Raw genomic sequence first — 26,970 nt, 5'->3', positions numbered from 1 at the left:
CAGGCTGTCATTTTAACCGATCAGAGCCCCGCGATTTCACTACAAGGCCTGGGAGCCCCCTCCCTCTGCCTAACCTCAAATATGCTGCGATCACTGGTAAACACGGCATCTGAGTGGTTAAACGACCGGTTTCAGAGTCATCTCCGGTCCCCCGGCATCTGTCACGTATGAAGCGGGCTCAGCTCCACACAATTCATTGCATACATGTACACACTATGTGTTAAGGGGTTAAATATACAACGGTCTAACGTCTTTCCCACCTTTGTAACTGGGCTATCTCCTGGCTGATGTCATCTAGTTCTTTCACACCAGTGAAATCTCCAGAACCGACAGAACTGGAACTGTCCTAAGGAAGGAAAATAATTTTAACAAGCTGTGAATTAAATCAAACCAATAAAAATCATGGGGTGGATTTGGTAAACACAGGGTCTGGTTCAATTGCTTTAAAAATAACATTATTATTTATAATATTTTTTAAGCATTTTTTTCTATTGTTTATTAGCAGTCAATCAATAAACTATAAAAAAATATTACCTTCACCTTAAAGGGAATCTGTCAGCTCTGATACATGCTCCAAACTAGATTAAGAGGTGTATAGTACGAGTCTAGTTATGTAATTTTTATACTCATACTTACTTGCATTTCGACTCTGTGCTCCAACAAAATCAACAGTAAACTGTATTAAGAGGAACTCCTGAGCTCATGCACAAGATGAAGGGGACTCAAAGACGTCCTCTCAATGCATTTTACTGCTGGTTTGTCAGAGCACAGCATCAGAGTGCCAAGTGAGTATGACCATAAATCAGACTTGGCACCAGTTGCACTATTCGCTGCTTGCTGTGGTTTGGAGGGGTGTTTTGGAACTGACAGATTCCCTTTAAAGAGCACCTATAACTCCACATGAAGTAATCGGCATCCAAAAGAAAAAAAATATTTCTCAAAAATAAATAATTAGGAAAACTAAAAGAAAATGTGCTCTTTAATTTAGCAATAAAGCACCTCAAAAGGGTTGTTCATCTCCTCTTGGACGCCAGACATTGGATATAATAGGGTGTTTTTTAAGAAGTAAGTCTTGTGCATCGTGTACCTTTTGATGTTTTTACATCATTAGGGGTGTATACATGGTGCACTATTTTTGTGTTTGTTTTGTCTTGCTGTCCATGGAGGTCCTCCACTGATAGGCTTTCTTCTAACAGCAAGGGTTATATAGGAGCTGTTAGCCTTAGGCTCGAGGACAGGGAGTCCCCACCATTAGGGGCCGTCCCTGGGCAAAGGGTTTAGTTTAGGGTCCATAATAGGGACATTGTCCCCGCCCATAGCTAAACCTACATAGCCAGCTGTGTGGAGGTACCCACTATGGACAATCAGTAATTGTCTTGAGATTATAAATAAAATATTGAAGTAACTGTTATATGTAAGTGTTCATTTTCTAGCTGGATTTTGTACTCTCTCATTGACCCATGCATTAAAATTCTACCTTTGATTGCTGGATTAATAGTTATTTATGTTTAAGGAATGGCCAGTTTTTTGTCAGGGACCATTTTCACAGAAGCTTTGGTCAACGAAGCTAGGGATATTTTTTCAGACAAGGACGTCCCAGGTCTGGGTCAGACGGCCACGAGTAAGCAAGTGTTCAGTGATCTATACAACTGCTATAAAGAGAACATCAAGTCCTGGTGGGAGATCAAATCCCTGGAAAGTTATATAGGACACAAAATCGTCCCACGGGTGCTAAGGCTCCGGGAAAGACCAGCTGATAGGATATCCTCACCAACTCTCGTGACGAAATGGGAAGAGATACTCACGCATAGTTCTCCGAGTCTGATGAATTTACTATTAGAGGAAGAGAAAAAAAGTCTTGAACTTTCATCCCAAAAACTTCAGGAACAAAATTTGAAATTTGAAGAAGACTCAGAATTTGCTAAACGTGAGAACTCTCTCCAGATATCTGTCGATCGCGTCCAAGGACTCATCAAGGAGCGGAAGCATAGACAGTTTGTCAGAGACCTAGGTGAGTTCAAGGAAAACCGAGCTTATACAACAGGACAGGGACAAGTAGCGGGCTCTGAACCATCTTCCTCTGATCAAGACTCCTCAGAGACAGAGTCGTACTCTAGACCCTACGCGGGCCCCTATAACGCGGGTAGGCGTGGCTCTGGACGACGAGGGGGTCGAGGATGGCAGAGGGGTGAGGGCTACAGAGGCAGGGGAAGGGGGACACGAGGATCGGGATATTCAAATACCTCCTCGTTTTCACCTCCCTCTGGTTACTCCGACAACACTCTGTCACAAGAACAACCGTCTTTTTTAGAAAAGAGTGCCATGCCCCACCAACTACGAGACCGCAAAGACAGGGGACAGTAAGTGACCTCCAGATTGTGAACTTTTCAGCCAGGTGCCTCACTCAGGAAGAGGTGGGGGTCCTTAAGAGGGGCCTGTCCTTTGTGTCAACCACCAGCTTCAGCCTCTTCTCTTGGACTAAGGACCTCCACCTCTTCTGCAGGAGGTTAAAGTGGCATAAATTCTTTAAGACCTCTAATAGAGAAACCTGTAGTAGACTCTGTCTGGATGAGGGTGACTTTGATGACTTACAGACCCTCACGGACCTGAACAGGGACCACAATCGTGTCACAGGTTCTGGACCTTTTACAACACTGAGGCCCAAGAGTAGAAGAATGCCACCGCTGGCAAATTATGAGCATGTTGACATCTTTTTACAGATGGTCATCAGTGATCTGGAACAGCTGGAACAAAAGGGCCCCAGGTCCTTTAATCTCTCCCTGACGGAGATGCAGGCACTTACGTCTTTGGAAAAGGATCGCAGTATCATAATTAAACCATCTGACAAAGGGGGGAACCTCGTTATCCTTGATTGCGACTCCTATGTACATATGTGTCTGGATCTCCTGAAGGATAAAGATGGATACAGGATCCTATCTGTCAATCCAACCCAGTCCTTTCTGTCCGACCTAAAACAGATTCTTATGAGTGGTCTCAAAGATAAGGTGATCAGTACTTCGGAATTTGAATTCCTACTACCAGAAAAACCCACTATAGCTACTTTCTATGGGCTTCCCAAAATCCACAAGGGGACCACCCCGCTGAGGGGTCGCCCGATTGTATCGGGAATAAACTCCTTGACTCAGAACTGTGGGGTGTATCTGGACCAGGTGTTGAGGGAGTTTGTTGTGTCCCTCCCGGCATATACGAGGGACACAATGGACTTCCTCAATAAGATTGATGCCCTTAACCTGGATCCAGACTGTATTCTGGGAAGCATAGACGTCGAGTCGCTATATAGCTCGATTCCTCACCAACATGGTCTGCTGGCCATAGGATATTTTCTTCGCACCAGGGGGATACAATACAACACTCATAATGACTTTATACTAAAGTTATTGGAGCTTACTTTGACTCATAACTATTTTCTATACAACTCAAGATTCTACTACCAGCTCAGGGGGACGGCTATGGGCAGTCCTTGTGCCCCAACATATGCGAACCTCTTCCAGGGCTGGTGGGAGGATACACATGTGTTTCCAGATGTCGCTGTTTGGTGGTCCAGCAACATACAGTTCTGGACCCGATTCATTGACGACATATTTATTGTTTGGAAGGGTGGACCAACAGACTTTAAAAAGGTTTATAGTTGATCTGAATAAAAACGAGATAGGCTTGCGGTTCACTTCTGAATACGACTCATCCACCATCACCTTTCTAGATGTTAAAGTAACTAAGGTGGGGGATAGACTGTCGACCAATATATATAGGAAGACGACAGCCACCAACTCCCTATTACACTGGAGGAGCTACCATCCGACCCCCCTGAAACGGGGCATCCCTAGAGGTCAATATCTCAGGATAAGAAGAAACTGCTCCAATGATGAGGCTTTTTATAGTGAGGCGAGGGCCTTACAGTCTAGATTTAGAGACAGAGGGTATCCACAACCAGTGTTGAGAGATGCATTTCAACACGCAGTGACCAAGGACCGAACTGATTTACTAGTCCCCAAAGATAAAACAACAACTGGCTCTCAGCCATTAAGGATTATTTCCAACTTTGACGCAGCAAACGATGATATAAAACAAGTCCTTAGAAAATACTGGCCGATCCTTAGAATGGACCCTGATCTCTCGGAGATAACTACTGAACACCCTGCGGTCTCTTATAGACGAGGCAGAAGTCCGAGAGACCGCCTGGTCACCAGTCATTTTGTACCACCTGCTAAAACTGGTACCTGGCTGGACAGAAAACCGGTAGGCATCTTTAAATGCGGTAGCTGTAAAGCCTGCGAGTATCTCTCCATTGCTAAAACCATCACTTGTTCAGCGACAGGCCGGTTATTTCATATCCGGGACTTCATTAACTGTAGATCAAAAGGTGTGGTTTATCTATGTCAGTGCTCTTGCCCCATGGATTATGTGGGCAAGACGATTAGGGAACTGAGGAAAAGGATCCTGGAACACGTCAATGACGTCAAAAACAATGAGGTGACACCGGTTGCCACCCATGTAAACACCATGCATGGGGGAGACCCGGGGTCACTTCGGTTTTCAGTCCTTGAGGTGATCCCTCCATCTCCACGTGGGGGTGACTGGGACAGAAGGATCCTGCAAAAGGAGAGTCAATGGATCCATAGATTCCGGTCCCAGTCCCCCCGTGGTCTTAATGAAAGGTTGACCTTTTCATGCTTCCTCTGATCTCTTTAACCAAAAGGCTATGATACCCTCAATATATGTGTCCCTGGGTTTAACTATCCAACTAACCTTCAGATTCTTTGTTCTCTCAGATAAGGGGTGTCTTTATATACCCCTGATAAACTCGTTTACTTATCTGAAACCATGAACCTTATTTGCTGGCCCTCTCACGTACCCCTGGGGCATCCTGAATCTGTGGTTCCCTGTCCCCCTACCCCTTTCCCTTTCCTTATGTATATGTATGTATATATCCCTTATAGCTTATGAGGCTCTAGTGATTGGACTGTCCCTTAAACTGGACCTGGTGCGTAAAGCACCGAAATACGAGTATCAGAAACACAGGAATGACAATTGATTCACTGTGTACATCTCTTTTTCCTCTGATGCATCTTTACAGGGGCGAATTTTTACTTAACTATAATGACATCGTCCTATATATTACTGTTTGTCTTCTCTCCATCTCCTGGTTCCTCTGGAAGCGCCTGGAGGGTATATGATTATAATCGACACGCATACAAGATGAGTCACTACACACACGCTAGATAACGTAGCAGGTGTCTATATACATGTATAAAAATCGAAGACTGACTTTATCCTTAGTGATTGAGCTGTCGGATTACAAATAAACTGACTCTGTCATGGTAAACATTAAGATTAATCTCCCCTTAAAGTACAATATGAGGAGGTAATATAATTCCCTTCATCTCCTGTACCTGACGTAACGATCAGTAGACAGGAAGCTAGATGCGGTTCAAACACCGGATGTGCCTTGCGCTCCACAACGAACAGACGTTGACTGGAGCCAACCAGAAACGGCTATGTGAATATGCGGATGTGCGAGCGTGCGTTCCATTGTGGAACGCACATCTTAAACCACACATACTCCCTGGAAGGCACCGGATATCGGAAGTTGCGGCGGTGGGATGCGTCCCACGGTGGAACGCACGCCTACACCGCTTACCTGTAGCAATTGAGAACACCTGTTAATTAAACATTAGAGGACTTATAAGATGGGGAGGGACAGCGAGACATAGGCTCTGGACCCTAGGAGGAACAGAAAGGGAGGACTTGCCTTGAAAACGACTTTACTGTGAGTAACCCTTAGAGGCTGTGTTGAGTCGGCTTAGATGTATCCACATATCTTTTCTACTATTTAATTTCTCTACTATCTAGGTCGCTTTTATCAACTAGCCATATCTATGGGCTCATACTTACTAAACGAAGGACGTATCTGAGGTAGTGTTACCTTTATAACTATGAGATTCGTAAGGTGGTGGTCTCTAACATTGATTACCTCTGGAGACATATAGACAACTGTATATGTGTGTCTCACTTTTTCAGCTGTACGTATATATCATACGTGGACGCTCGTCCTACACTACTTAACTTGTGCCCTGATGGCATCCCATATACCAATTAAGGACTGACATCAAAATACCTGGACAGAGTGAGTCACCCATAAGTGCTGTGTGATTAGCGCGGTGGTGGGTACACAACTATCAGGTGATGAGTCAGTGCTGAATATGTCATGCAACTATATATGTGTGTTTTTCTGTTTTCTTTTTACAGAAATCCACTTTGATGTCCTGCATTTTTGTATCTAATAACCGTGTACAAGCGGTATACGATGCCTGATGCGCCTTCCATTTCCTCCCAATATTAATATCGTCTAATGCTAATAGGTCCAGTATTAACTGATATCTGTGCGGTAACAGACACCATCACACTGAGAACGGTGATAAACACTCACCAATAGAGTATTCTCATTATATGGGCTTTCACACCCTCTCTCAGTGTGATTTATGAGGCTATTTGCTGCTGATTTGTTGCTGAATTTATGTAGATATATTATCCAATTAAACCTATAGATTCATTCAACCCCTGATGATCCCACACTGTGGGGGAAACGCGTTGGGGTTTTAGTGTATCATTTGTCTGGTCCATATATCTAGTCTTGGTGACCACAAACATCCATATAATAGGGTGTTTTTTAAGAAGTAAGTCTTGTGCATCGTGTACCTTTTGATGTTTTTACATCATTAGGGGTGTATACATGGTGCACTATTTTTGTGTTTGTTTTGTCTTGCTGTCCATGGAGGTCCTCCACTGATAGGCTTTCTTCTAACAGCAAGGGTTATATAGGAGCTGTTAGCCTTAGGCTCAAGGACAGGGAGTCCCCACCATTAGGGGCCGTCCCTGGGCAAAGGGTTTAGTTTAGGGTCCATAATAGGGACATTGTCCCCGCCCATAGCTAAACCTACATAGCCAGCTGTGTGGAGGTACCCACTATGGACAATCAGTAATTGTCTTGAGATTATAAATAAAATATTGAAGTAACTGTTATATGGAAGGGTTAATTTTCTAGCTGGATTTTCCAGACATTGGATAAGGACAGATGTTGTTGTACACTTGGCAGAACAGCTGTTGAAGCAACCGTATAATGCGTTACAAATGTTGCACATGTCCTATTACTTGTTGGATGTCAAATGCCTCAGCAACTGTCCCAACAGGTGAGAAACTGCATCTCTATACGCCCTATGTCTGATCACGTAGGAAAGAAGGAAAATGCTTTTAAGAATTAAGCCACCTTCACATTAAGCGAGATGCAGCAGTGAAGAGGCTAAATATTTTGAACACTCTGTGAGACTTCATGCTTGGTGAAGAACCCACCAGACTAGCGATGTGCAGAAGTACACAGTGAAGATCCTCTGACCAGGAGCTTTAGAGCCAGCCATGCTGGATATTTTTATATTAGTTGCAATCAGGGCTGTGGAGTCGTAAGCTAAACTCTGACTCAACGAGTAAAAATGGAATGCGAATAGATAGGTCTGCTACCTATCACTGTTTTTGATACATAGGGGCTCTACACTGATAGAACATTACTAAAGCCAGGCCGTGCATGAGAGCTACTGAAACAGTGTAGTACAACAAGCTATGCTATTTCTGAGTTAGGAAAAATCATAGCTAGCAATGATTGCTTGCACAGCAATGAGAGCTACTGAAACCGCTCTGCTGTTTCCCAGCCTGGAGGTGGTCGGAACGGTGTCTCATCCTGCCTTAGTAATGGCGAGATGAGACAACCCCATTAATTAATAGATAGTAGAATAATATATTATTTATACTTTGAAGATGAATATCTTTATTATTTTTATGCTGAAGCTGAATTGGAGTTTCTAGTGACTCCATAACCCAATACAAGTATTGTGCTTGGCTAGTGGGGGAAGGTGCTGAGTAGTCCTTAGAGTCCCAGCAGAAGTACAAGGAAGGTAAGTCATGTCACTCACAGACTGCCTCCAGCTTCTCGCTTTTACTTTCTGCCCGTTGCTGCCTCTGTGTATGTGTATATAGTCAGAAACTCAATTTAACCCTTTTTAAGTCGCTGTCCCCTTCTCCTCCAACTGGACTGCCTAATCTACAGGACAATCTTATTAAAAGTCTGATAAAATAAGGATATTCTTTATTGTATTACTGTATTGTGGCGCCAGCAGGGAGCGCACGGTGTCATAGCAACCAATGACGCCATGCGCTCGTGCTCTCAGCAGGAATCCAGGCCACGGTTCAGCGGACCGCTCACGGCCGTGAGCATTCGGCCTTATCCTGATGAGCACTGATGGATTGGTTAATTACCTGACATGGACTGAGACTAGTGTTGAGCGAGCATGCTCGGCTGGACTGCTGTTCGGCTTGAGCATCGCTATGCTCGGCACATCCGAGTGCTCGGCCGAATACTGCAGTGCTCGAGCACAATTTAATACAATGAAAGTCAATCGGAGACGCGAGCATCAAACCAGGAACTCCCTGCTCTGAAGAAGAGAGGGTGTCTGGTTCACAAAAAAAAAGGTTAGAAATTGATGGAAACCCCATCAAATGGTTTGGAAACAGCATTAAGAGGATGGCTGGATGCATCTTGGACTCCTATCCTTTACGACATACAATAGACCACAACCACACAGAGGCTATATGCCAAAAGCCACGTATGTGCAAGCCATCAAATGAGCAGATGGGAAAGACATGCAAATGAGCAGAATCTGCCTTGTTTTTCAGCTGAAAAACCATTTCCATGGAAAATTTGCGATCTACACTACTCATGAACAGCGCCATCTATTGGTTTCATAGTCTTATGACAGGCGTAATAATCTTGTCATAAGACTATGAAACCAATAGATGGCGCTGTTCATGAGTAGTGTAGATCGCAAATTTTCCATGGAAATGGTTTTTCAGCTGAAAAACAAGGCAGATTCTGCTCATTTGCATGTCTTTCCCATCTGCCTGTGTTTATGCAAATGAGTTTTTACATGACAAAACTGTATAGAAAGGTTATTAAATATTATTTTAGGACAATCTGAAAACTTTTTGTCGCCCTAATGATATTGATCTAGGGGTGCAGGTCCAACCAAGCATCCAACAGATCTGAAGTTACTTTGAGGCTTACTGGCTGTCAGATGAGAGTTGGTTTGGAATGTCTCATAGTGCACAAGGCTGCCATTGTAAGGTATGCTGACTAAGCCTGTTATCTGTCTCATGGATAGATTAATGGCTTGCACATTTGGCATATAGCCTTTGTGTGGTTGTTGTCTATTGTATGTCGTTGACAATAGGAGTCCAAGATGCATCCAGCCATCCTCTTAATGCTGTTTTCAAACCATTTTGAGGGGGTTTCCATCAATTTCTAACCTTTTTTTGTGAACCAGACACCCTCTTCTCTTCCGAGCAGGGGGTGCCTGGGGTTCTCCCATTGACTTCCATTGTGCTCGGTAGCGCACCCGAGCATACCGATGTGTTCGGCCAGAGCACCCGAGCACTGTCTGGTACATTTATTAGAAAAATAGGTAAACTAATCCTCCCACTCAATGTACCAGCAGTAAATTCACAAATCGATACACTAACCACCACTTGTGGGCAAATTGAGCACAAAGCACAACATTTTGAATTATATTGTAAATCGATTGTAGATCTTTGTGATAATTTTAACTTAATTTCCAATTCGGGTACGGCCACACATTCAGGTTTTCTGATGCAGTTTTGGAAGTGTCAGAGATAGATTTTATTTCTCTCTCTCTCTACATTATATATATATATATATATATATATATATATATATTTATATTGTGAACATCCTGTATTACTCTTATGTCAACTAGATGGCAGTAAAACAGGTTTAGAGCTTTGTGTGTATTTCTTTTGCTTTAAGGACACTGTGAGGTGAAGTTAGGTTCCTATTTTCAAATGTGCCAATGAAACTCGGGGATAAAGTTGGCAAGCTACTCCCTTTTTGACACAGAGCCAATAACCTTTCTTTAAGGACCACTTTTTTTTGTCTACCTCACATCTCCTATATAAGTGTGTGTTACTTGAATAAAGGATGGCATATTTTCCATGATACCAGCCTGTATTGGTCTTATTGAGAAAGCTGTATGAGCTCATACTTACAATCCTAATTGATTTGGTACCACACAAAGAAGAGAATCGCATGAATTGCAATAACAATTATTGGTGTCCCTGGGTGGGCAAACAGCTTGCGTACTTTCTGATTCAAACACCACAAGAGGACTTGCGCAAAACCATCAGACGAGGTCACAATCTGAAGCAAAGTAAGAAACTGTATTCTTTCAAAACCTTCTCTGAACCTTTTGCCCAAGTAGATTCTCAAGAGTTGAATTGGTGTTATCGCGATAGAAGGGTTCAAATTATAGCTGATCTGTCCTTTAGAATGAAAGAACCCATTTGAATATTCCTTATTTGTGTGGATTTTTATGCTGTATTGACGTGCTGGAACAAAGCGAAAGTTGTTAGACAGTTGATAGTTGGATATCCTTTGACGTAGAATTGGATCCCAGCCAGACTCTGATGAGAGTTTTGGGAAAAAGGAAGGATTGTATTCCCAAATCGAAAGAATCTAGATTAGGTAGTTTTTGAGTTCCCCTAATTGGATGAATTTTTGTTAGAATTTTTATTTTATTTTTAGTTTTTGTGTTTTCCCAATTAGGAAGAATCTAGGTTAAAAATGTTGTGATTTCATGTTTTGGAAGAATCTAGGTTAAATATTTTTGTGGTTTCCCCGACTAGGAAGAATCTAGAATATGAAGAAAATATTAACATATAAAATGGGTAACTCTAATGTTGCAGGACATGATGAGATGTTGTCCACTCATGTAAAGGATGGAAAGTTGAAAGAAGTTGAGAAAAATTGACAATATTTCTATTGTAAGATGGAGGATTTGGATGTGGTAGCAAACAAAGAACAGGACAGTCTGCCAAGTGGCATCCCTTCCCCCTCAACATCTTCTGTAACCTCCAATAGTCATTCTGAGTCTTATAGTTCCACAAAAACGCCTATTGCTCCTTCTGTCAGCCCCTCCTCTTCACTCTGTTCTGGAATGTGCTCCTTTTCAACAGGAACACCTCCCACCGTGCTTTCTTCTCCGTCTATCCTTTCCCCATCCCCCGAAACTCCCTACTCAGGGAACTAACCCCCCCTTATGGGGGATGGGAGTGTGTTTGCAGGCACAAGAATGCTGAAACTAGTAACATGTGTGTTATCAATGGATCTCAAAGGCACAATTCCTGTTATATGTCCCAGTACTGGATTATATCCATTGATGTCTGCAAATAACCCTTCCCAATTGTATGTCCCACCAGTTAAAAAATGAGCCTGCAATGATTGCCCCTATGATGCCTACAGGAAGTGTCCCAGACCAATCAACTTAATCTAGGGCTGCACCCACTTTAAGTCCTCTTTTAGACATGAGTGCATTTCAGACACAAGAAAATGTGGGGTTTCCAGTGTCATTGTTTGATGTGCGAAATCAGCTGCACCCAGTTTCCCCAGTCGTATCATCCACACCAAATCCACCCTGGCCAACTCTACCCTATCATACGCCCAGGCACCTAACTTCTGAAGCTGCTCATCTCAGGGGTCCAAATGATGGCCATGATGAGCCTGTGCATTGCCCTTGGTCCCCTAGTGAGATTCTGGCCATGATGAGTAGAATCCCCAATCCAGAGGACTTACCCATGCCATTCTGTAGGGAGTTAGCGAAGATACGGAAAGCTTTCTCATATTGTTGGCGGGATTTGGAAGATTTAGTCCAGTGTAAAGCTGGTGATTCTTTCTCTCAGATTATAGCCTCTGCGGTGGGATCTTGTGAGGTAGACGATACAACTTTGTTGTCCGGTGAGCAATACATAGTGAAGCTCACGGAATGGGGGAGAAAAAGATGGTTGTATTTGGGTTATGAGCACACCTCAGACATGCATGGGAGAATCTTGAGTGCTGCTTTTGTGGGTGGTCTTAGGGAAAGCATACGCAAGGGTCTGGCATCAGCTAGGCCTGAATGGAGAACTATATAGCCCTCTATTTTGTTGCAGGTAGCAAAGGGGTTAAAAGACGTAAAACGGGCTTGGCTGCTTACCAGCCCTTTCCCCAAAAAGGGGCAAGGAAACTACAATATCCTTTCAAGATGTTTTAAATGTGGCAGGGTGGGGCACTTTGCATGAAGTTGCCGATCTCCTCGACCATGGGAAGAGGAAGAGGAGGAGAATGCTCAGCCCCTTCAAGTGCAACGCCCATAGGGAGTTGGCAATCCAGAGTCAAATTCTGTGCCCCATTAAAAATACAATCCTTAGGACCTGCCCCCGTTGTCTCCTTGGCAATCAATGGGGGGGGAAGCTTATCCCCTTTTTGATTGATGCTGGAGCAGTCAAAACCGTTATCTACAGCAAACATGTAAAACGATCCCTCATGTCTAAGGATAGTATTCAATGTGTAGGAGTGGATGGTAATGAGGTTCCTACTCCTCTCACAAAGCCAATACAAATTGCATTTGCCCCAAACCAACAAATGCTAAGTCGTCTCTTAGTCAGAGACACCGCCCCTGTTAATTTGCTAGGAGCAGATCTGTTGCAGAAAATATATGCCCAGATAATGTATCTTCCTAATGGTACTATGAAGTTACAAGGCAAACTAGGTGAATAGGATATATTTCTCTTAGCAGCCTGTGACTAATCCATTTCACATGTATGTGTCTACACTCTCTGAAGAGGGCGTGTCCCTTATGCTGCAAGTACCTGCATTTCTGTGGGCCTCCGGACCCACAGATGTTGTCCGTTTATCTGTCCCTCCAATGATGATAGAACGTAAACCAGGTGCTCCTTTACCTCGAAAGGCGCAGTATCCACTCAGTATAAAACAAACGGATGGTATCACCAAAATAGTATGTGATTTTGTCGATAATGGGGGGTTAGCCAGTGCAGTATAGAATGGTATATGATCTTAGGGCTGTTAATGAGGCTACAGTTTTTAATACCCCTGTTGTAGCAAACCCACATACATTGTTGGCACAGATTCCCCAAAGTGCTACCCATTTCACAGTGGTGGATCTTGCAAATGCATTTTCTCAGTTCAATTGCATCCAGATTGCAGATATCTTTTTGCTTTCACTCATGACAGGAAGCAATACACCTGGACGGTCTTACTACAAGGTGCACATAATTCCCCAAGTATGTACAGTACTGCCTTATCCCAAGTTTTAGCGGATTGGCCCATTCCATCTGAAGGAGTTCTCCTACTTAAATATATAGATGAATTACTTCTTTGCTGCCCAGGAGTGGTGGTGTGTAAACAAGCCTCGGTGTCTCTCCTCACTTTCCTGGCTGCAAATGGCTGTAAAGCTTCTCGCAAGCAGCTTCAATTTTGTTGTACCACAGTCACCTTTCTAGGGCACTGTATATCTGCTGGGATTAGACATCTGACCCCAGACCGTATAACTGCAATCCAACGAATTCCTCTGCCTACTACTGTGGGGGCTCTGAGAATTTATTTGGGTCTAGTCTCATACTGTATGCCTTGGATCAGGAATGCCTCTGCTCCCCTTGTATGATTGTCTCCCCTCTCTTCCTTTTTCATTGACAGATAAGGCTGTGGAGAACTTCCATACATTAAAACTAGTCATCAGTTCCACACCAGCATTGGGTCTACCAGACTACAATAAAGATTTCAGATTCTATTGCACTGAATGTCTTGGCCACACTTCAGCTGTTCTCACCGAAGCTAGGGCTGGCCAACAGCGTCCAGTGGCGTATTACTCTTCCAGACTTGATCCAGTGGCTAGAAGAGCGCCATCTTGTGTCCATGCAGTGGTGGCTGTACAACTCATGCTTGACAAAAGCTTTGAGATTGTGCTCAACTATCCAATCACAGTTTTTGTCCCTCATGATATCTCGGCCATTCTCATACAAGTACAGCCAAAATACCTGTCCACTGCCAGACACCTTAGACTAGAATGTGCACTACTTATGCCACCAAATCTCATCATTAAAAGGTAGACATCTTTGAATCCAGCTACTCTGCTGCCTCTGGAGGGGGGGAGGCAGTAGTAGTATGAGTCATCTAGTTGAGTATCTTCCTGATCCAGAAGATAAAAACGACTGTCTCCAATTAATGTCCCAAGAGACAGCAGGGTTTTTGTCACTCAGCACAATACGATCAAAGCAGAATCACTGCCCTCTCATTCATTTGGAAGAGGCCTGCAGGTATGCGGAGGGAAAAACTGCAAACATATATACGGATTCCAGGTATGCTTTTGGGATCACCCATGATTATGGTCCAATTTGGAAGGCTAAAGATTTCCTTACAGCAAATGGCAAGCCAATTAAACAAGGCAAAAGGGTGAAAGTCCTACTGGACGCTCTGCTGTTGCCAACAAGGGTCATTATGAAAATTATAGGCTATTCGTCAGAAAAAAACTTTGAAGATCGAGGAAATCATCAAGCTGATCTGGCAACAAAAGCTGCTGCACAGAAACCCAGAGATGATCCTGTAGGGATAGCAGCAGTGCAACAGCAAATCTCCCTGCCAGTTAGCTATGAAACATTCAAAACCTTACAGTCACAAGCAACCAAAGAGGAAAAGGCAGTATGGATAGAGAAAGGAGCTGTGATGACTGAAAAGGAACATGGGAATTTAGAGCAAAGCTGTGTTTGCCCCGTGCCTTGTTCCCAGACACAGCCCAGGACACTCATGGGAATACTCACCTGTCCAAAACTGTGATGACTGCTCTTGTTTATAACTAGTAGTATGCCAGGATTCAGTGTAGCTGCAGCCAAATTCACTCAGGCTTGTATGCTTTGTGCCCATCACAAAATAGGAAGGACGGTAAAAACACCTTTGAGGCACACTCCAAGGCTCGATTTCCCCTTCCAAAGGCTGCAAATAGATTACATCCAACTACCCAAAGTTGGGACCCTAGAATACGTTTTGGTATGTGTAGATCTGTTTTCAGGGTGGCCAGAAGCCTATCCTGGGGCCAAAGCCACTGCACAAACCACAGCCAAGAAACTTCTGAACGAGACAGTTTGCCAGGACTGGGGTCCCAGAAACAATTGAGAGCGACGGAGGTTCTCACTTTACAGGGGAGGTCATGTGGAAAATTATGGGAGCCCTGGGCATTGAAAAAGCTTTTCATACTGCGTATCACCCACAAAGCAGCGGTAGAGTAGAGCGACTCAACGGCACAATTAAATCAAAAATACAGAAGGCCATGGCTGAACTGAATAAGCCATGGACAGAGGGTCTACCCTTGGTACTCTTCTCCATCCAGTATACACCTAAGGCTACTTTCACACTGGCGTTTCTGGGTCCGCCTGTGAGATCAGTTTCAGGGATCTTACAAGCGGCCCAAAACGGATCAGTGCAGCCCCAATGCATTCTGAATGGATAAGGATCCGCTCAGAATGCATCAGTTTGCCTCCATTCCGCTTTGGAGGCGGACACCAAAACGCTGCTTGCAGACCACTTTTACAGCGTTTTGATGTCCGTCTGACGAAACTGAGCTAAACGGATCCGTCCTAACTTACAATGTAAGTCAATGGGGACGGATCCGTTTTTACTGACATAATATGGTGCAATTAAAAACTGATCCGCCTCCCATTGACTTTCAATGTCAGTCAAAACGGATCCGTTTGCATTATCATGAACAATTTTTTTTTATTTACAAGCGTCTGCATTATAGGTGCGGATCCGTCTGTGCAGATACCAGACGGATCCGCACCTAAACGCAGGTATGAAAGTAGCCTAACCGGAAGACAGGCCTGAGTCCATATGAAGTACTATTTGGGAATGCCCATAGATTAGGACTCTTTTTTCCACAACAACTTCAAATGCTGCATAGTAGTCTTTCAAAGTACGTTATCTGTCTTATAAACAGACTGTCTAATGTGTATTCCCAACTTTTTGATTCTCTTCCAGATCCAGACAGCATAGAGGCAACTCATTCTCTGCAACCAGGAGATTGGGTAGTGGTGAAACGACATGTGCGGAAAATCCTAGAACCACGGGTTGAGGGTCCACATCAAGTATTGTTAACCACCGCCACTGCTGTCAAGTTGGAAGGAAAGCCTAACTGGGTCCACGCCTCGCACTGTAAAAAATTACCTGAACATCAAGTGCCGGAATGACTGCAAGGGCCGTAATGTTTTTGCATGCCTTACTGTTCATTCTATATTGCACAGGGGGAAAGGCACAGTTAGATCGAATCCCAGATTCTGTATTTAGAGCAATAATAAGAATAGGGGACCAGAGTTCAGTTGTACCTCCTACATCTGTACCCACAATTGACATTAAATATTTGGCCAACCTAAAGTATGAAGACAAATTGGCCTTAGAGACAGAGTTTTCAGATACAAACGTATGGATAGAGTGGATCCACTATACGGTTCTTTCCCAAAAGCGATCCAACTGCATAGACTGTGCTGCAGCTCGACCTCATTTGGGTACAGTACCTTTCCCTTTGAATAATATTACCGATCCTGAGGGTTTCAAGTGCATCCTTAAGATGTACACTGAAACTATTCCTAGTAAGGACACTTCCCGCTGCAGGACATTAGACTTTATCCTACTGTTCATGAGAGAGACCATATGGGTTTTGGTATAACACCATACCCTGGAAATTATACCTGTTTTAACCACAATGGTACAGGCAAAGACCTTGGTGTTTTACCCCCAGGATTTTGTTCCTATAACATCTAACTAAATAGGACAAGTAGAGACCTTGATGCTTACCCTGACTGATGGTTTATTAACCAAGATTATCAACACTTGGATATCTGGTGGTTGTGTGGAGACTTGAAACTCCGACCCAGGATACGAATGGAATGGATTGAACAATGTATCCTGATTAAGGTGCTGATGCAATTTGTTGTATTATCGCCTCCTGAGCGGTATCAAGTCAGTAAGCAAACCAATGTCCGGTCATGTCTAAGGTCACTCTCTACCTCTTTTGATTCTCATGGGGAGGGGGGTGTTTAAACTTTTTTTTTTACTTAATAACTATTAGCCTCCTTAAGGGCTAGAACCATTGTCATATTCACCCTAATAGAGCTCTATTAGGGTGAACAGGACTTTACACTCTCCCTGCTGCCCTGTGCTTTGTGCACACAAGAGCAGGGAGCTGACCATGGCGCCAGCCTCTCATGTGCCCCCCCCCCCCCCAGCCTCTGATCCGCCCCCTCTGGTAACGCAAACCCACCCCCCACCCCCCCTCGTATTAATCATTGGTGGCAGTGGCCACAGGGTCCCCCTCCTCCTGCTGGGACTCCGATCGGAACTGCCCACTGCCACCAATGATGGGGGGGGAGGGGGACCCTGTGGGGTATGGCCGGCACATTCATTGGAGGCGCAGTGGCCACAGTCCCTCCCCTCCTACTCTGTCCTCATTGGTGTTCAGCGGCAGCCGCGCACAGTGGGTACCTCCTTCTCCCTCCACTGTGACGGCCGGCTCAGGAGAAAATGGTGCGCTCAGGGAGCGCGATCATATCGCGGTCCGGCGATATGGCGAAAATCCATATCGTGGCCCAAATTTATATTGCATATCGCCTATACTGCCCACCCCTAATAGGTTCTATAGGAGTCCCTAGAGGAGTTTCTGATGAATTCTAGGCTAGAAACCAGAAAGCTGCAGGTTTCAAATCGATAATTCCCATAATTGATCATTCCCACTGAATCCGGACCCATTCATTTCAATGGGCCTGTGTAAATGAGCGTTTTTTTTTTACACATCCATTCTGCGTTGCGTGAAAAACATGTTCGATATTCTGCGTTTTTCATGCAGCCCTAACCCCTTAGAAGTGAATGGGGCTTCAGTGAAAACGCATTGCATCCGGAAGCAAGTGTGGATGCAATGCTTTTTTGACTGATGGATGCTAAGAGATGTTGTTTGTAAACCTTCAGTTTTTTACCACACACGTGAAAAACACATCAAAACGCATTCCACCCGTGCAGAAAAAAAACTGAACGCAATCGCAGACAAAACTGACTGAACTTGCTTGCAAAATGGTGTGAGTGTCACTGAACGCACACTGAACGCATCCGGAACCAATACGTATCGTTCGTGTGAAAGAGGCTTTAGACCACTTTTACACGAGCAAGTTTTCCATCCGGATGCCATGCGAGTACCACATAGAATCCGGACTGAATCCTGTGCCCATGAGCGTTGTTTACCACTGATCAACTCTGTGTTCAGGAAAAATCGCAGTATGTTTTATATTGTGTGGTTTTCACGCACCCATGGCTCCACAAAAATGAAAGAGGCTTCTGTGAAAAACAGAAGGCATCTGGATACGATGGGGTAGGTGTCAAAATGGGTGTTAAACAAAACTGGATTAGTTGCCCATAGCAATCAATTAGCTTCAATCTTTTATTTTCCAAAAGAGCCCTGAAAAATGAAGGTGGAAACTGATTGGTTGCTAGGGGCAACTAAGCCAGTTTTCCTTTACACCAGTTTTTCACTGATGGTTATTCTTCACGCGCGTGAAAAACACAATCCAGATACATAGGGGGGGGGGGGGGGGAGACACACTGACCGCAATCACAGACAAAGCTGATTAAACTTGCTTACAAAACCAGTTTTACCCTGAACAGATCCTGACGTACTCCATATCACTTGTGTGAAGGTCTTGTGTGTGACATTTTGTAGGTATGGTATGTTCCATCACATGAAACTTAAACGGGGTTCTCCAGGAATTAAGAAAATAAAATTAATGAAAATACTAAAATTTTACTTTATTATAAACATATTCCCAAATACCTGCATTCCTACAGAGATTCAGCTGAAGAGGTTATCAGCTGTTTTCAGGATTATAATCCCTGACAAGCAGAGATGAGGATGAGGCAGCTTTTTACCTCAGTGTTCAGAAGTAACTTTTGCCGCTGTGTGATTAGGACAGATTCTGTGTGTAATAACAGGACGGCAGCCATTTTATTTCCCCTGATTGCTCCCCAGACAAAACAAGCCATTATAAACAATGAAAGGAATTTGGGTATGTGTTAACAATAAAGTAATATTTAATCATTTTCTTAATTCCCGGAGAACCCCTTTAAGACTAGGGCACTGGAGATGAACTGTCAATCTGTCACGAACAGTGTGGGAGGGAAACTCCACACTGAACACAGTGGGCCTGGAAACTAGGGAAGAAACAGGTCACCTCCTAGACAAACCTAATCCGGACCCTGACTACCTATCAATATGAATAGACCTTGAAGGTAGGAATATTCATAAGCAGGATACCTAGGTCCCAATTTCCCTATAAGGCCCTGGAATAAGTATATGACCAGAGACAACAACAGGGAATATAACAAATACAAACAAAAGCGACACTTCTGTAGAGATGGAAGAACAGGAACACCAGAGAGGATCTCACACCAGCTCAGCCAAACCCAAATGAAGCTATCAACCGCATAGTCAGAAGGGTGGAGTGAGACTATAAAGGGTAGAAGTGATTACCACTGAGCAACAGCTGAGAAAAGGGAAGTGGTCATTAACCCTATCAACACTGAATCAAGAGAAATCAAGGAGGCTGTTGGATTCCTCCACGCTCAGCCAATCTCCTTGATTTCCCAACATCAGTCACCTGAGGGACCGTGACACAATCATTCATAGATTATGAATCTCCTTTGAGTGATGACAAGTTGATCATCAGAAACTGGTCACCAGCACCATATCTGCGGTTAGCTACTTCTTTATTAATAGACCACTTTAACTAGTTAATTTACCCCACTCCTGACCAGGAGCATTTTAAGTTATTTTTTCAGGACATGCGTTTTTGAAAGCTGTAAGTTTTTTACTGTTCAGATACTTATATAATTTTTGCACCTTTTACCAGTGATATGTGGGCTTTATTTTTATGCTGATATATCACTCATATGCCAATATATTTTTATTTTAGTAGTTTTTATTTTTATATTTTTTTGTTAATAGCAAAACATGAAACTAAAATACTTTATTAAAATATGTCCCCTTTTCATAACAGTCATTTTGATATAGGGGATTTACATGGTGTGTGGTGTCAACTACACTGACCCAAAGGGTCTACACTATATGGACAAACGTATTAGGACAAAACTCTTAATCATTAAATTCAGGTGTTTCAATCAGTCCTATTGTCACAGGAGTATAAAATCCAGCACCTAGCCATGCTGTCTGCCGTTACACACATTTGTGAAAGAAAGGCTTGCTGTAAAAAGATCACTGAATCTGACCATGTCAGCTTGTGAAATTTGTTTCCTCCTAGATATTCCAGCAGGAACTGTGGGTGGTATGATTGTAATGTGGAAGCATTTAGGAACCCCAGCAACTCAAGTAACATCGTGCCAGACCGCGTAAACTTACAGAGTGGACTGCTGAGGCGCAAAACGCATAAAAGTTATTAACGCTCTGCTGACTCAATGTCATTTATCAAAGACCGGCATTTTATAATATCCCCTACAGTGCCAGAGGATGCACCTAATTATCAGGAATTATGTGCATCTGCCGCCAGTCCATTTGCCTTCTTTTAAATCTGCTCCAGTCCCTGACTGGCTCCACCCCTGCCACTCCCACCATCCTGAGTGTCGAGGGTGACTGTTATATGCCAAAAACTGGAGTACTGAGTCAATAAGTGACCCCCAATAACTGCAGCATTCCAAACCTCCGCTGGCATTAGCATTAGCACAAAAACTGTGTGCCGGGAGCTTCACAGCATTGGTTTCTGTGGCTGATCAGCTGCATGCAAGTCTTACATCACCAAGTGTCAGATGAAGTGGTGCAAAGCACGCTGCCACTGGACTCTGGAGCAGTGGAAATGTGTTCTGTGGAGAGATCAATCACACTTCTCTATCGGATGGGCAAATGCTAAGAGAATGTTAACTGACTGCATTTTGCCAACTGTAAAGTTTGATGGAGGACAGATAATAATATGGGGTTATTTTTCAGGGGTTGGCCTAGAACCCTTAGTCTTAGAGAAGGGGAAACTTAATTATTTAGCATACCAAGACATTTTGGACAATTGTATGCTTCCAACTTTGTGGGAACAGTTTGAGGAAGGCCTTTTTCTGTTCCAGCATGACTGTGCCCCAGTGCACAAAGCAAGGTCCATAAAGGCTTGGTTGGATGAGTTTAGTGTGGAAGAACTTGACTGCTTTGCACAGAGCCCTGACCTCAACCCCATCAAACACCTACACCTATGGGATGAACCTGAACAGAGACTGCAAGCCAGACCCTCTCATCCAACTTCAGTGTCTATCCTCATAAATGCTTTTCTGGATAAATGGGCAAAAATTCCCACAGACACACTCCAAAATCTTGTAGACAGTCTTCCCACGAGAGTGGAAGCCGTTTTATCTTCTCAATATTAAAGGGGTTGTTACAACTTATTCCCTAGCCACAGAATAAGAGATATGTATCTTGGGCCCCATATCAATCCTAAAAATGGATACCAATGTTCCCCTATTTGACTGATGCATTGAACTCTATGGGTCTTACAGAGATGGCAGAGTACAAGTGTTCGTCTATCTCCAGCAGCCCCATTAAGTCGATGGGGCAGCAGTGTGCATGCGTGTCTGCTGCTCCATTCAAACAAGAGAACACGGGCTTCAGAGGTCATATACTTCTTGTCTATCCTGTGGATAGGTGATAAGTTGTCATAAAGGAACAACCCCTTAAATGCCTATAGATTTACAATGGAAAGTGATAAAAGCTCTTGTAGGTGTCCCAATACTTTTGTACATATAGTGCATATAGGTATATATTATCATGCTCAATAAACTCAAAAATCTGCATTAGGATGCTTATGAGTAAGAATAAAAAGGTGATCATGCAAAAACACACGGCATGCCAGTAAAGGAGTACCATCTACGGGTCTACTCACACGCCGGATTTCTGTTAAGTTTGCCATGTCATTTCCTATGGGGGTCATGTAACCAGACAGGGTCTGGAGAAAAGGGCAGGGAAAAACCACAGATGGAACATAAACAGAGGAAAACACATAAACAACTAAGTAAGGGGTGTTTTCACATTCAAAAAATGAATGCGAAAATGACACCAGCAGTTTATGACCATTTACTACTAATGTACACATATATACATTTAAACAGTCTATGCTGCATGATTTATACATCTAAACAAAAACATTGTACTTACTGTTACATGAAAAACACAAGCTGCTTTCATGGGATACTTAAAAAAATTAAAACAATTGTCAAGTATCTGCAGTACATTCTTTTTATTATTAATTTTCTGTTACTATCAATGTGAAACAAATCTGACCACCACATTTTACAACAGGCTGACACTTTTCAGCTAATGCTATGTACACTGGAGTATGTCAGCAGTCATCTAAGGGTATGTTCTCTCTGTGTTTTGGAGTGGCAATACATATCCATAGGATTCTTTTAACCAGATGAATGCAAAAGTGTGTTCTTTTGGCTTTTAACAGGCGTTTATACACTGGACCAAAGGTTATTTCTCTGGCTGTAGGACAGCTACATCACGGTGTAAAGAGGTCAGGGGGTGGCAAAAGGTTAAGATGGGTACCTTGTTCACTACTGTGATAGCAGCCATGTTAAACACTTAAGGACCCAGACAGTTTTCTTTTTTGTGTTATTTTACTTTTCCAGTCATATAGTGTTTATTTTTTGTGGAACAAGTTGTATTTTTTTAATGGCACCATCTAATTCATCTTTCCGAATTTTCATTCATCTTTCATGTCCCAGAGAACCATTTTATGACAAAGAATATTCTGCCTTAAAGGGACTCTGTCACCAGTTTCTAACCCCCACTTTTAAAAATATTGTTCTGTCCATGGAGCCCTTGTGATTACTAAGGTGTTGTTATAAGCTAAATCTGCTGGCTCGTTTTGATAAAAAAAACGTTTTATCTAACCTGTCAGTCATATAGTTAAGGTGCCCAGGGCGTTTCTCATGGCCTGAAGATGCCGCCCGCCGTTGGTGCCCAGCTCCTCCTCTGCTCTCGTCAGCGCCGCCTGAAAATCATGAGATACGCCTCCGGCTCTCCCTCACTCCCCCCTCCTTCTTTTCTAAGATCCCGCGCGTGCGCACAGACCTGTGCCTGATGCGCCCGTGCTGACTTTTCGGTTCAGCCTCATTGAGCGAAGTGCGCATGCGCGAGCACTTCGCTCAACCTCCCGATAACGCGAACACTGCCGCACGCGCGGGATCTTAGAAAAGAAGGAGGGGGGAGTGAGGGAGAGCCTGAGGCGTATCTCATGATTTTCAGGTGGCGCTGACGAGAGCAGAGGAGGAGCTGGGCACCAACGGCGGCGGCCGGCATCTTCAGGCCATGAGAAACGCCCTGGGCACCTTAACTATATGACTGACAGGTTAGATAAAACGTTTTTTTATCAAAACGAGCCAGCAGATTTAGCTTATAACAACACCTTAGTAATCACAAGGGCTCCATGGACAGAACAATATTTTTAAAAGTGGGGGTTAGAAACTGGTGACAGAGTCCCTTTAAAGGGAATCTGTCGGCTCCAAAACTCCCCCCAAACTAGAGCAAGCATTGCACAATGTAAGCGGAGTAATTTTTATCTTCATACTCATTTGTATTCCGACATTGTGCTCCAACAAACCAGCAGTAAATTGCATCGAGAGGACTTCCGAGCTCAGGCACATAATGGAGAGGACTCAAGGAGGAGACCTCTCAATGTATTTTATTGCTGGTTTGCTGGAATGCAAGTGAACATGAAGATAAAAATGACATAACCGGACTCAGCATCACTTACACCATAAACCGCTTGCTCTGGTTTGGAAGGTATTTCGGAGCCGATTCCCTTTAAGGCCCACATAGAAATTAACCATTGTCAGCTGAACCCACCATTTTCAGTGGGAGCACCCGATAATCTAATGTGTATTGGGGCCTTCTGAGTAGGCCAAGCCAAATTTCTCTGTGGAAATCGGAAAGATAAGCTGATCGGTCGACAGCTATTGAAGATGTGTGGCACTTTTAGATGTCATGCCCAGGCAACTGATGGCTAATCTCTGAAATGGCTACACACAGCTCAGACAGTATGGCCTAATCATGTAAAGTAGATAATATAAACAAGTCTAAAATGGACAGCACCTGGTCTGAATGAAAGTGAATTTCCACACGGACAATCAGTCCATGTAGAGAGAATCACAGCATGCTCCATTCAGTTCCAATTTAGATGCAAGACTCACTGAATGCGAATGGATCTGCAAGAAAAACGGACAGCACACAGGCAGAACACATTACTCGGTTAAATAAATGAGCGATCTGAAACTCATTTGTTTTCTGGCTGGTTAACACAAATGATTTTTTTCGACAGACTTCATGTTAATGGGGTATTCACATGAAGTCTGTTGAAAAACTCATTTGTGTTGACCAGCCAGAAAACAAATGAGTTTCAGATCGCTCATTTATTTAACCTAACAGAGTAATGTAAGAATAGATACCAACCAATATATGTGGGTGACATGCACCTTTACCTGCACAGAAGTGTTCCTTTCTGCTGGTGGAATCATATCAGGATGCAACACTTGTGGTGGATCGATTCCTTTGCTGACTTTCTGCTGAATGAGGTACATAGCCAGAGCAAACTGGTCTTTATTTAGCTTTCCCATCTGCCTGGTATCAGCAAGTGCCCTGTAGGGGATGACCTATTAGCCTTTAGGATGGTAATAAATACATTTGAATACATAAACATACAGTTACCTATGCAATATGAACAAAGATTAAAGGGCATCTGTCAGCAGATTTGTAGCTATGAAACTGACTGACCTGCTGCATGTGCACCTAAAGGCATCTATGTTAGTCCGATGTTCATATGTACATGCCCTCATCATCTCCCGCCTAGACTACTGCAACATCCTCCTCTGTGGCCTTCCATCTAGCACTCTCGCACCCCTCCAATCTATTGTCAACTCTGCTGCCCGACTAATCCACCTCCCACCCTGTTACTCCTCTGCCTCTCCCCTCTGACAATCCCTACACTGCCCAGCAAATTCAGATCAAAGTACTAACAAATACATACAAGGCCGTCCATAACCTGTCCCCTGCCTACATCTCTGAGCTACTTTCCCGATACACCCCCACACACACTCTCCGATCCTCACAAGACCTCCTTCTCTCCTCTCCTCTCCTCTTATCGCCTCTTCCCACAATCGACTCCAAGATTTCTCCCGTGCATCCCCCACACTCTGGAACTCGCTACCCCAACATATCAGACTCTCACCTACAGTGGAAACCTTCAAAAGAAACCTGAAAACCCACCTCTTCAGACAAGCCTACAACCAGTGACCCTGCTGCCTCTACACCGCCATGACCAACTTCACCCGCACCTACTGTGTCCTTCTCCCATACCATGTAGATTGTAAGCCCTGATAGGCAGGGCCCTCTCTCCTTCTGTACCAGTTTGTAACTCGTCTTGTTCATGCTTAGTGCAATTGTCTGTATTACGTATATAAACCCCTTTTCCTAAGTAGAGCGCTATGGAATGAATGGTGCTTTAATAATAAATAATAATAAGTGTCTGCACTGACATTAAAATGCAATGCACTATAGAAATAGTGTATTGTATTTTAAAAGCAATCAAAAGATTGCCTGTCATAGCCCCCTTGTGGGACTATTAAGTGGTTAAAAAAAATGTAAAAAAAAAAATGTAAAAAAAAAAAAAGAAAAGTTTTCTCCATTGAAAATATGCTTTTCAATAAAAAAAAAATTGCAAAAATAAATAAATATATATCTCCCCCACGGTTTTGGTATGGCGGCATCCCTACTGACCTCCTCTACACAAATATCATGTAAATTATCTCGTAAAGTGAACGCCGTAAAAAATAATAATCCAGAATGACTAATTAAGGCTACTTTCACACTAGCATTTCTATTATCAGGTATTGAGATCTGTCATAGGGTCTCAATACCAGAAAAAAAGGCTTCCGTTTTGTCCTCATTCATTGTCAATGAGGACAAAACGCAACTGGAGAGCAAACTGCAGCATGCTGACGTTTTCTTTCCGTCATGAGATGCGGAGATCAGTCTTGACCCACAATGGAAGTCAATGGGGACGGATCCGTTTAACTCTGACGCTATCTGACACAACAGAAAACATTTATGACGGATCCGTCTGGGCTATGTTAAAGATAATACAACCGGATCCGTTCTGAACGGATGCAGATGGTTGTATTATCAGTAACTGAGGAGTTTTTACTGAGCCCTGCCGGATCCAGCAGAAACGCTAGTGCAAAAGTAGCCTTATTCTTAGGCTGAATGCACACGGCCTAAGATCAAACGAGTGCATTACTGTAGTGCAGCGGCAGCATGAAGCGCACTGCGTTATAGCAACCAATGACGTGCGCTCCTTCTGTCAGCAAGAATCCAGGTTGGGATACAACGGACCGCTCACGGCCGTGGAACACGGTGTGTGCATTCAGCCTTCGTGGTCACCGAAAAAACAATAGATTAACAAGAGATATTTACCCTAAAATGATACCAATGAAAACTACAAGCCGTCACACAACTCCATGGAAAGAAAAAAAAAAAAGTTATGGGTCTTGGGATGCGGCGATGCAAAATAATTTTCTTTTCTTTTTTTTTTTTAAAAAGGGGGGTTTTATTGCACAAAAGTAGTAAAAATTTTTTTTTTTTTTTTTTTAGTTTTACTACTTTTGTGCAATAAAACCCCCCTTTTAAAAAAAAAATAAAAAAAATTATTTTGCATCGTCGCATCCCAAGACCCATAACTTTTTCTTTTTTTTTCTTTTTAAAAGGGGGGTTTTATTGCACAAAAGTAGTAAAACTTAAAAAAAATATAACTATTTAAAATATAGAATAATACATATTTAAGTCAGAGTTCAATTTCAGCAAAGAGACGTTTTGCTCAGAAGAACTGATGCCTGTCTAAACCCACTTTCGGGTGGGAACATTCTTATAAGCATCAGGGATACATCTTTTGTTTTTATTGTGTTCAGAACATTCATTTTAT

At 43.2% G+C, this 26,970-nt stretch overlaps 1 protein-coding gene across 4 annotated transcripts in view; it reads right to left on the bottom strand.

Moving 5' to 3' along the window:
• EPS15L1 (epidermal growth factor receptor pathway substrate 15 like 1) overlaps nucleotides 1-26,970 on the bottom strand; it is a 243,741-nt gene that overhangs the window by 145,610 nt on the left and 71,161 nt on the right. For 2 of the 4 annotated variants that reach the window (XM_044270433.1, XM_044270455.1), the window contains exons 11-13: nucleotides 24,476-24,632; nucleotides 21,877-21,939; nucleotides 261-346 (exon numbers count right to left, since the gene is read on the bottom strand). In XM_044270433.1, the coding sequence (XP_044126368.1) occupies nucleotides 261-346; nucleotides 21,877-21,939; nucleotides 24,476-24,632 (306 nt within the window). Of the gene's footprint in view, nucleotides 1-260; nucleotides 347-21,876; nucleotides 21,940-24,469; nucleotides 24,633-26,970 lie in introns of all 4 variants that reach the window. The other 2 variants (XM_044270441.1, XM_044270447.1) reach the window with 2 other exon arrangements.

This window comes from Bufo gargarizans, chromosome 1 (assembly GCF_014858855.1).
Source record: "Bufo gargarizans isolate SCDJY-AF-19 chromosome 1, ASM1485885v1, whole genome shotgun sequence".
NCBI lineage: Eukaryota > Metazoa > Chordata > Amphibia > Anura > Bufonidae > Bufo > Bufo gargarizans.
Note: the sequence above shows the minus strand (reverse complement) of the source record. Positions and strands in the feature narration are given on the sequence as shown.